This window comes from Megalobrama amblycephala, linkage group LG13, assembly GCF_018812025.1.
Source record: "Megalobrama amblycephala isolate DHTTF-2021 linkage group LG13, ASM1881202v1, whole genome shotgun sequence".
NCBI lineage: Eukaryota > Metazoa > Chordata > Actinopteri > Cypriniformes > Xenocyprididae > Megalobrama > Megalobrama amblycephala.
The window spans coordinates 24,048,868-24,061,214 of record NC_063056.1 but is presented as its reverse complement, the minus strand read 5'-3'; the positions used below and the strand labels follow the sequence as shown (position 1 = coordinate 24,061,214).

Sequence of the window (12,347 nt, the reverse complement as noted above, 5' to 3'; positions counted from 1 at the left end):
GTGTTTCTTCCCCACCCGAGTGAAACTCTTTCCCAGCAGACTCATTCATCACAACCTAAACACTGCTGACTTGGCACTGCTGAGACCTCAGCATGGAGAACAGTCTCACGCTACTGTACACATCCATAAACAAGCCCAAATGCACAGCTGGCAATGCATTACTGATTGTGACCTTTCCTTTTCCCCCATCTCATCCATGCGAAGCTGCAGGAGGGTCAGCTGGTTGTGTGCCAGTTCCAGTTCCTGCGCTGGTCAGCGTATCGTGACGTGCCTGACTCCAAAAAGGCCTTCCTCAACCTGCTGGCCAGCGTGCAGAAGTGGCAGAGGGAGTGTGGGGAAGGTCGTACGGTGGTCCACTGTCTGTGAGTACTATGCTGACATGTTCCACACAGTCCCAACTCAACTAAATGATGTTTTTATTGATTTACAGAATCTGATATATATAATGCCTGCTGGATTTCCTTTTGAACAATGGCTCTTAAGTGTTTTCAATAGATTTGTTGTAGTCTTGTTAGTTGAAGTTAAATTAGTTCAGTTCCGTTAAAAATGTATTTAATCAAACTTACTTTTTTTTTTCTGGTGGACAACAAGAAACTTCCATTGTGTCTGATTTGGTCTGGATTTCTGTACATTCACTTAATGCCAGTGAATATTATTCATAGTCTTAATACAAATAGATTAAGTAAGCTTTCATTTTGCTGATTAAAATTGCATCCAATTAAATTAGGTTGTGACAGAGTGATCCAGAATTGTGTTCCACAGCACTAGCTGATTTTAATTAGCTAAACTATACAAACAATTGCTCTTTTGGAGTGTAGTCTAATATTTCTTTGTGAGTGTTTTGGTTTGACTGTTGCTTGGCATTCTGTCCATTGATTTCTGCAGAACATTAATACACAAATGCAACTGTATATATTGTGATGTGTTATAATAAGCTTTATGTACTGCTAATCAGATACAGACAAATGATACAACAAAAAACAAACAAAAAACATCAAATCAGCTTAATGATGGGATCCTGCTGTGTTCAGCTACATCTTTTACTTTCGCCGTGTGTTCTCTGCAGTGTCATTGATTGATGTTCCCCAAGCCAGTGAAGCATACAGATTTTTTTTTTTTTTTTTTTTTCTGCTTGTACAGTGAGATGTATGTTTAGTCTAGCAGGTGCACCGGCGCTCTTCATCAGTAATACAGGTAGTAGAATATCTATGAGCCAGTGTGTTTTAAATCTTTGTCTTTGAAGTTCTTTTGAATTGAAGTATTGCTTTTCAATTCATTAGTATGAATGTAAAGTGAATTGGCTACAGGAAGTTCAATTTGACTTGGAATTGGAACTGTAGGAAGTGGAATTCACTGAATTCTCAAGTTCAAAGGTTTGGGGTAAAAAAAAATATATACTTTTATTTAGCAAGGACACATTGAATTGATCAAAACTGACAGTAAAGACATTTAATAATGTTACAAAAATTTCTGCTGTTCTTTTGAACTTTATATTCATCAAAGTATCCTGAAAAAAATTATTATGGCCTCCACAAAAACATTAAGCATATGAACTGTTTTCAACATTGATAAAAATATTTTGTTGAGCACCAAATCAGCATAATTAGAATCATTTCTGAAGGATCATGTGACACTGAATACTGGAGTAATAACTTTTTTGCTTTATCATCTCAGAAATAAATTACATTTTAAAATACTGTATATTAAAATAGAATAGTTATTTTAAATTGCATTAACATTTCATGAAATTATTTTTTTACTGTATTTTTGATCAAATAATTGCAGTCTTGATGAGCATGAGGCTTCTTTCGAAAACATTTAAAAAATTTACAGACCCCAAAATTTTGAATAGTAGTCTATATAAATTTGATTCAATAAAAGTCATTTTAGTTCAAATGAATGGTGCCTTATAATATTCATCTAAAATAGTCAAAAGAAATTAGAAGCTAAATTAAATATAGGAGAATAAAAGGGAAAGATAAAAGCATCGTAATAACTCCGAAGAGCAGAAATAAATGAACTAATCAAAGAGCACTCATACTGTATGACAAAAAAATAAGAGACAAAGGGCTTTATATGAGAGAACATTTTGTTATTTTTCTTTATTTAAATTTTCCTAATCTGAACATCTGATCTGAACATTTCACACAAACTGTATTTGAACTCAGATTGCCCACAGATACATGTTAAAGGATTAGTTCACTTCTGAGTGAAAATTCCCTGATAATTTATTCACCTCCATGTCATCCAAGATGTTTATGTCTTTCTTTCTTCAGTCGAAAAGAAACTATGGAGAATGTTTTCCTTATAGTGGACTTCAGTGGGGTTCACCGGGTGCAAGGTCCAAATTGCAGTTTCAGTGCAGCTTCAAAGGGCTCTACATGATCCCAGGTGAGGAATAAGGATAAGGATTTCTAGTGAAACGATCTGTCATTTAAAAAAAAAAAAAGTATACTTTATAACCATAAATTCTCATCTTGCACTGCTCTGCGATGCCCCACGCATTACATTGAAAAGTCACACGTGACGTAGGTGGAAATACCGTGGTAGGGTGAAAAACTTAATCAAATTTTCTCCTCCAACTTAAAAATCTTCCAATATTGTTGTTTTACCTTTTTTTGTAAAGAGCGTTTGGCTTAATCTTTGTATGTTCGCTTTGTAGACACTGGATTGGTACTTCCACCTACGTCATGCATGCGAATTGCAGAGCTAGTGCAAGACGAGCACTTGTGGTTAAAAAGTATATACATTTTTATTTTTTATTTTTTAAATGACTGATCATTTTGCTTGATAAGACTCTTATTCCTTGTCTGGGATCGCGTAGAGCACTTTGAAGCTGCACTGAAACTGCAATTTAGACCTTCTACCAGCGAACCCTACTGAAGTCCATTATATGGAGAAGAATCCTTGAATGTTTTCCTCAAAATTTCTTTTCAACTGAAGAAAGAAAGATATAAACAATCTTGGATGACATTGGGGTGACTAAATTATCAGGAAATTTTCATTCAGAAGTGAACTAATCCTTTAAAGGGCGTTTCATAAGAGCGCGTGGACTGTCCATCAGGTCACGTTCTGGCCTTGCGTATTGTTGAATTGCCGGCTCCCCGCAGCGGCCCGTGTGATGGCAGTTGTGCCCTTGAACGGCACACTTAATCCTTGTCTTCACAGTGTTATCTGTGTCTCACGTGACCCCAACTATGTTTGCCAGCGAGTATAATTATAATTAATTATAATTATATGCAAAATACTGAATTCCTGTGTACCTTCACAAACAAATCATGAACAATATCCTAATGTGAACAATTAAACACACAAAATGCTTCTACAAGGACTCATAGTCAGACTCAATGATCTTAGCCTAGGTGTTAACATTGTCATTATCCTTTTAACCACACACTCCACTTCCCCCACGTCTCCGTCTCCCCTCTTGTCCACCGAGCCGTCTCATCTGGAACCCCAGGCACGAATTCCCTTCCCATCGCCGCCCAGAAGCACATCACTCAAAACTGTCACACGGTGTTACCAACCACAGGCAGAGAGAAGAGATTATGGAGATGAAATCAATTATGCTTTAATACAGAACAGCGCAGGCCTTTCTCCACGCTAAATCCAGAGCTGCCAAAGCACTGACTGCGATTGATTATCTCAGCATTGCCTCATCTAGCTGCCGCTGTCGTGCCATACGCATACACAGCAGAAGACCTCGGCAGATCTTCAGAAAGCTCTTTGTATGCCTCGTGTGCAGGCTGGTTTCATATTAACTGGATGTGTGAAATTTCTGTTGTAGACTGAATATCGGTATGCAGCACAAGTTGGATCTTTTTCTCCACTGTCTTCAATGTCTGTCTCTCTTCTTTGCTCATGACAGCCGGGTTTTGTTGTATTCGTGTATGTCTAGGAATGGCGGTGGCCGCAGCGGAATGTACTGTGCCAGCAACATCCTGATGGAGATGATCCAATACCAGAACATGGTGGACGTCTTCTATGCCGTCAAGACCCTTCGTAACGCTAAGCCCAATATGGTGGAGACACTGGTAGGTACAAAAGTTCAGAAAGTATATGTCTTTCAAATAAATACCCAAATGCTAAAAGCATCAGTTGATCAGGGCCTTTCTAGAAAGTTCACATGCCCAGGACAGTCTTTTTATTGGTGTTACTTTTTCCCTGATCCCCTTTGAATAGGCTTTACTATAGAGCAGGGGTTTTCAAAATTTTAGATGCCAAAGATCCCCAAATATGATGATTCTCTTGTGAGGAACCCTCTAACTAAAATATCAAAGGGTTAGCTTAAAGGGTTAGTTCACCCAGAAATGAAAATTCTGTCATTAATTACTCACCCTCATTTTGTTCCAAACCTGTAAGACCTTCGTTCATCTTCAGAACACAAATTGAGATATTTTTCATAAAATCCAAGAGCTTTCTCACCCCCCATAGACTGCAACGTAATTATCACTTTCAAGGCTCAGAAAGATAGTAAAGACATTGTTAAAACAGACCATGTGACTACAGTTGTTCAACATTACTTTTTGTGTGCAAAAAAAAAGAAAGAAAAAAATCTTTATTCAACAATTTCTTCTCTTCTGTCTAATGGTGCGTTCACACCGGACGCGAATGAAGTGTTAAGCGCGAGTGATTTACATGTTAAGTCAATGCAAAGACGCGAATAGACATCCTGCGGCGCGATTCGCGCGAATGAAGTGGCGCAAATGAAGCGGCGCGAATTGAGCGATTCTGGCGTTTGACGCGCGAGTTGAAAAATCTGAACTTTGGCGTAAATTCGCGCTGTGTTAACCAATCAGGAGCTTGCTCTAGTAGTGACGTGACATAGCGAGCTGAGGCAGAAATTCGAAACAACAATGGAGGACAAAATCATCGTCGCTGTACATCTTCATACATTTATAGAAACAGAAATAAAAATGTTTGAAAGAAAGTGAGTGAGGAGGTCGGACAATCTGATAAGTTGTAAAAAACGGTCTTTACTCAATATATATATATACATATTAAGACTACAAGCTAACTAAAGACGACCAATTGAGCTTATTCACTGTAATTTACAATTATTTCCCCACTGACAAGTTGTGTTTATTCAGAGGAAGTGTGCAGAAAGAAGTGGGAGAGTCTGGGATACATAGAGGAGCGGGAGAGCCCCTCTTATGACGCGAATTCGCGTCTGTTGTGAAGGGATTTTCACGTGCGAATGAAGCGAGTAAACTCAATATGTCCAAGCGTCCATCTACGCACAAAGTCGCATCTGGTGTGAACGCAGCATTAGTCTTTGACGCTGTTCATGTGAGCACCGCGACACATGTGCCGGCCAATACTGAGCCTGCATTCTGACGTATAACCCGGAAGCGCTGCACTGTGTTTACAATGTGAACAGCGTCAGAGACCGACACTGAAGAGAAGAAATTGTTAAATAAAGTGTTTTGTTTGTTTGTTTTTTGGCATATAAAAAGTATTCTCGACGCTTCATCACATTAATGTTGACTAAATGTAGTCACATGGATTATTTTAACGAGGTCTTTAATACCTTTCTGGGCCTTGAAAGTGGTAATTACATTGCAGTATGGTGGTTGAGAAAGCCCTCGGATTATATCAAAAATATCTTAATTTGTGTTCCGAAGAATGAAGGTCTTGTGGCTTTGGAACTACATGAGGGTGAGTAATTCATGACAGAAATTGAATTTTGGGTGAACTAACCCTTTAATTTTCACATATAAAAACTTGTAAAGAAATATTAATTGTGATCTTTAGAAATCAACAAAATTGTCATGGTTTCCTTAATTAAATTAGTTTGCTTTTGTATTGTCATTGTATTAAAGCAAAAAATTTTAAATATTGTTTTTTCCCCCCCCAAAAAAACAATAAAATAATAATAATAATGGATTATGTCCTGTTTTTAGAAAGCAGAATGAAATAATGTCAAATTTGCTGAATGTTAATGTAAAAAAAATCACTATTAAACATATTTTATTAATACCTTAAGTGTAAATATAATCTCACAGCTCTAAAAATAGATTGTAATTTTTTGTGTGGTTTGTACACTACTATTCAAAAGTATTAGTTTTAAAATTATTCAGCATTTCAAATAAATGCTGTTTATTTTTGAACATTCTATTCATTAAAAAGTTCAGGAAAAGAAAAATGTAGTACGACGTCCACAAAAATATTAAGCAGCACAATGGTTTTCAACATTGATAAGAAGAAGAAATGTTTCTTAAGCACCAAATCATCAAATTGTAATAATGTTCCACAATATTACTTTTATTGATCAAATAAATGTTGCCTTGCTGAGCATAAGACACAGAGAAAAATATTACCGACCCTAAACTTTTGAACTGTAGTGTATACATAGATATGGAAGTGAATTATTGCACTAATTCTGTCATTTCTCTGTGTGTGGTGCAGGAGCAGTATCGTTTCTGTTATGAGCTGGTTCTGGAGTATTTGGACTGCTTAGAGGTCAGATAGCGGAATTCCCCCCACCCCCAACCCCCCCATGCTGACCTCACTGCATGGAGCAGGACCACCGGCAGGCTCACTCTACACCCCCACATCCCCCTCTTCTTCCCATCTTTCTGTCGTCTTACCCAGATCAAAAAGCAGAAGGAAGAAAACAGGACAAAAAAAAATGAAGAACTCTCAGCCTTTTTTTACCCCAAACATCTAAATTTGTTATATCCCTTTGTGTCATGGCTGTTTTTTCGGTTTAGGATTTTTTCAGCATATTTTCCTCAAAGCTGTGAGCAATTCCAGAGCCTGGCTTGGTGCGGTGTGGTTGGTTTACCTCTGCTCGCAGAGATAGTGGGCTGTTTCTAAAAACAGCGGCTTTATTTTACACCTGCCTGTTTCTCTCTGGCTGGCTGGACTGAAGAGCTGAAATAAACATCACTTGGAGAAGATCTCTTCATGTGCAGCGCAGTGGAGATTAGAGTATGTACCGTGGCTCTTAAAAAAGGAGTTGGGCACCTGCCATGCCCCTTAAAAAGCGCCAAAAGGACAAAACATACATGCATGCACAAACGCTGACATCCACACACACACACACAGAGATTCAACCAGCAGACAGCTTTCCATCAACTGCCTATCAAGACGTCGATGCCTCTTCAACGCAAAGGACACGCTTTTTCACCAACGTTTTACACGTCTCTGAGGATTGGTTCTTGTATCGTCGGAGGCGGAGTTTATTACTATATATGGTGCCATATGTCTCAAGAGGAGATTGACAGGAGAGTCCGGCAGCCATGTTGCCCTGCTGTGGCTTTCCTATCTTGTTGTGACCGTTGTCTTTTTTTCCTCTCACTTGTACATATACTTAACGTCTGCTGGAAATCCCTTACGTCTTAACGTGTAAGTCTCAAGTGCTAACAGTGGCCCTGTGTGCTTAAAGCAAAGGAAGTACATTAACAAGGGGCAGACATGATGGCATTCTAAAGCTTGCGGTGGATTACACCCTGACCTTTATCCTCTCACTCAATGGTTTTGAGAGAGCGCAGTTAATAGTCTTTTTACAACGGTGCTGCGAAACTGTGTCGGAAGTGAGGAGAAAGGGACCAAAAGCAACACTGGCAATCTTCTTCTATCCACTTGTAACTATTTATCGGACTGACTCGTGTTCTTTGAGTGGATTTGTTTAACAATTGTGCAGCTTTGAGTGTACAGCTGAATCCTGGGCTCGAGATTCTTCAAAGTTAAACATTCATTTCTGTTCCGTTGCAGTTTGTGATTTTGTTTGCCGTTTTCCTCTAAATAGCTGGACGCGTGATAGTTGATCGTCTGACCATCGAGTCTGCGTTCCATGGATATGGTACTGTGGTGTCTCTTGAAGGTTTTTCAAGCATCAGAGGTACAAGTCCCATGTTAGCTAGTCTTTAAAATAGTGATTTGGGCCTTTCAAACCTCAGAAATTTTAAACCATATGTAGTTTTTATTTCTGTCTTATTGAGAAAGAAGTTATTTTATGATATACATATATTTTTTGACATTTCATTGTTGTTACTACATTGTATAATTATACAAATCTGGCTTTTAAACTTGATTTGATGTTTGGTTGCAGGGTTATATAAAATTGCTCTTAAATTGTATCCATGTGACTTTCTGAAGGTAAAGATCAACATTTTCTAAAGTCAAAGAACCTTCTTTCACTGTCTATTGGTTGAAAAGGAAAAAAAAAATCTATTTTTTAAGAGCTTCAGGCGGTATTTTGTACCTTATTTGTGGAAGGTGCCAGACAGTTTAGAACAGACAGGCAAGATTTCAGTGATTAAACTACTATATTTCAATGGTGATAAATACAGTTTGGTATTTTTAACTACAAAAAAAAAAACACAAATGCTCAGTGTATCCACATCAGTATTACGCTCACATCTCTCAAATTGTTATGACCCCAACTGTGAAATTCCCGTATCAGCAAGATGCCAAGTTAGCAAACCACAGAGGCGTTTTCCCAATGATTACATTACTCTGCATAAAGCATCTCGGATGTCAGGCTGTCCCAGTCCACGCTGAGTGACACTGAGTGATTCCTGATGCTTTTAACATGCTAGTTAAAGGGACACCCAAAAATGAGAAGTCTGCCATTATTTACAATAATCCTCATGCTGTTCCAAACCTATATTACTTTTTTGTCCGTGAAACGTTTTAATGAATTTAAAATCTAATGGCTATGGGATGACATGATGATAGAATTTTCATTTTGAGGTAACCTGTTCCTATAAGGAAGCCAGAGAAAATATTGATTGATCGAAGAGGCTACAAAGACAGTGTTGTGACTTTTTTCACCAAAACCCTCCTGTGGACTTTCATGGAAAGTGCCTGGTGGAAAGTATGTGTACATATAGATGTATATTTGTGTTCTGTGAATAGTATGTGAATAAAGTTTGTTTGGCCAGATTTAACGATTTAAAAGTAACAGAAAGAGTTGAATGTACTGTTCTGTATAAGACCTATTTCCTGAATATGCCGCCAAAAGATCTGACACGTGCTCAGTCAGCTGAGAATGATCTCTAAAAGCCATTCCAAAGTCGCCCCTTCAGAAGGCCCATTCAGTCACTTTAAAATCCTCCAATGATTGTTTTTTTTTTTTTTTTTACCATGCTCATTCCAAAGACATTAGCCAACTTCTAATGGTAGTCACCTATGCTAATACCGCATAATTATCCCTTAGTGTCTCACTACGAGAGAGGAAGGACTTTAGCCACTCTTGACAAATGTTGAGCCAGGTCCTTGTTTTTTGTGCGTTTAGTTTGTTTATTTGTTTCCTTCCAAGTGTTTCTGTATGATACTGAATGAATTGAAAAAGAACTGTGTTTTTGACCATGTGTTTGTGGGACAGGAAGAGGACATGGAGGCATATATCTCATGGGGAACTGAGGGTTGGGGTGGGATGGGGTGTTCAAACAACAATAAAATGTTCTAAGACTGTAAATGTCTTATCGGAGCATTCATTTATTCAACCTGTTTTGTGTTTGAGTAGCTTTAATTGTAATACTGATTCAGTTTGTTTACATTAGTAAATGCATTGGGTGTCAAGAAATTATGAACAATAGCATTTTTCTGCATATACATTTTTAACAATTCACATTGTATATGTTAATGTATTTTGAAGGAACATGAATTAACAATGAACAATCTTATATATTTAAACAAATCTAGATCAATAAATGCTTAAATCTTGTTCATTATTAGTTAATGAAACCTGTCATGAAACTCTAGATGGCACAGGCTGATAGGTCCTTAACTCAATCTGCTTGCTCTATCAGTAGCCAGTGAGCTCGCTGCTCAACCTTCAAATACTTGGTCAGCATTTGCTGTAGCAGTTGCAAGGCGCTTTCAGAAACCCCCACCTTCCCCAGCTCCACCTGCATAGATCTGCTACAGGTGATTCATGTATGCTATATTGTACAGCAGCAGCATGTCTTACTTGCTCACAGTAGTGTGTCGCGTTTGTATTGGCAGTAGCAAGTCCCGCACTTGCTCTGCAACAGCATTAGCGTAACAGATCTATTCCGGCAAGACCAAACATATCAACATTGTCATATCCATTACCATGCCAAACACTCCGAGAGTTGTCATGAGAGAACTACTGTTTACCAATTAACTCATTATTTTCATTAGTTTTCAAACAGTTCTAATTTCATTTAAACAATGCTGAGAACATTTGATGTCATTCAATTACATTATGGAATACTCAATTCTGATTGATCAACCACAGCATTCAGTAGTCAGATATTTCTACATACTCACTGTTGACCATGGCAACGCTGTATATCTGGGCCTGGATGTAACAAGGGCTTGATTAGGTTAGGAATAATTCATTTAAATGTATGTCCTTCTTTTTTTTTTTTTTTTTGTGCAACAGGTTACAAACTGCTCATTTAGGTAACTGAAACCACTGGCAATGCTTTTATTTAAACAATCACAACTGGCACCATCTTACATCTCATACATCTGTTGTACTGAAAATGACCTTAGAGGATTTTAGTATTAATATTACTATAATATTGTTGCAAGTATGTTTCTTGTTGCAAGGCAGATTGTTGTGTACATTTCAACGGTCTATTTTTTTCTTATTAAGTTTAAGTTCACCCAAAAAAAAAAAAAATTCTGTCATTATTATTTACTCACCCTCAAGTAGTTCCAAACCTGTATGAATTTCTTTCTTCTGCTGAACACAAAAGATGTTTCGAAGAATGTCGGTAGCCAAACAGTTGATGGACCCAACTGACTTCCATAGTATGGGGGAAAAAAAAAAAAAATAATAATATATATATATATATATATATATATATATATATATATATATATATATATATATATAGGGCTGCATGATTTGGGGAAAATGTCATATTGCGATTATTGAGGTCAATATTGCGATTGCGATTTGCGATAGCGATATAATAAACAAATAGTATCATGAGTCATCTTGCTTGGTTCTCAATGAAAATACACAGCTTACAGATTACTGATAATGCTGAAATGTGTATTTCTCAACTCAAACTAGCAACAACAACAAACAAATGCACAGCGTTTTCAAATTAAAATGAAATTAAATAACATCTTTGTATTACTGCAAACTTGTTATAGTCCCATTTAAGATATTTGTTTCTTTACTAATCTGTAGTGGTTCAACGGATCACAAAACTCACGGTTCGGATCACATCACGGTTATGACGTCACGGATCAGATCATTTTTCAGATCAGCACAAAAAAAAAAAAAAATTGGATAGGGGTAACTTAACTTTGCATTTATTACTTAGCCCACTTAAACTATTCTGATACCATAGCATAAACTACTAGTCTAAATAATACATTATTAAAGGCAAGTGAACAGACTGTAAAAAGAACAAATACTGTAGACTACACCAATTACAACAAGCATAGATAAATACTACATAAAGTTACAAATAAAGTATAAGGCAGTGTTTCTCAACTCCAGTCCTCGGGACCCACTGCTCTGCACATTTTGTATGTATCCCTTATTTAACACACCTGATTTAGATCATCAGCTCATTAGGAGAGTCTGCATGAACTGAATTTAGCGTGTCATATAAGAGAGACATACAAAATGTGCAGAGCAGTGGGTCCCGAGGACTGGAGTTGAGAACCACTGGTATAAGGTCTAACTGTAGTATTAATTTCATGCACAGATATGTAATAATTAAATGTAAAATGACACTGTTCATTGTATAAATTTAATATAGATTAATCTTTGTTAAAGCTGTGTTTTGTTGTTTGATTTACATGACAGACAACAGCAGGTATTTATAGGTTGCTGTCACTTTAAGAGTAAGACCTGCACGCACACATCGGACAGATATACATCCGAATTCTCACCTCGTTCAATTAAGACATAACTGAATGTGTTTACATGAATACTTGCTGAGAGGGGTATTTTGACTGACATAATGCGTGTATGTGACCATCCAAAGTGCACTGAGGATGCGAAAGTAGGTGCGTTCCATTCGATCGTAAGTGGACTGCGAAGTGGACTTCACAGGGTATTTCGCCATCTTAAGTGAGATTCCATTCCGAAGGGAGCGAACATGTTCAGTTCGAAGGGCACTTCGAACGGCATAGGGAATAAGGGAACATCGATACATCACTTCACAGGAAGTAGAGAGGTAAAATTACCCAACTGTCATTGCGCATCACGTCACCATTCAGAACTACGATGAAGCAGAGCCGTTGAAAGAGTTTAACGGCTCTCTGGTTTTGAGTATTCATACATTTTATACGAACGAAAGTATGAATGGTTATGGCGATGAGTGTTGCATTTGTATATTTTATTGTATGAATAGGCATGACAAAGTAAAAGTGTTGAAAAGCAGCTAAGGCTCTATCATTTA

At 37.4% G+C, this 12,347-nt stretch overlaps 1 protein-coding gene across 13 annotated transcripts in view; it reads left to right on the top strand.

Annotated features, from left to right (window-relative positions):
* ptprub (protein tyrosine phosphatase receptor type Ub) overlaps positions 1 to 9,427 on the top strand; it is a 272,915-nt gene extending 263,488 nt beyond the window's left edge. For all 13 annotated transcript variants that reach the window (XM_048153155.1, XM_048153156.1, XM_048153166.1 and 10 more), the window contains 3 exons: positions 205 to 362; positions 3,899 to 4,034; positions 6,409 to 9,427. In XM_048153155.1, the coding sequence (XP_048009112.1) occupies positions 205 to 362; positions 3,899 to 4,034; positions 6,409 to 6,471 (357 nt within the window). In that variant the 3' untranslated portion in view covers positions 6,472 to 9,427. The remainder of the gene's footprint in view (positions 1 to 204; positions 363 to 3,898; positions 4,035 to 6,408) is intronic.
* The last annotated feature ends 2,920 nt before the right edge of the window (positions 9,428 to 12,347 follow it).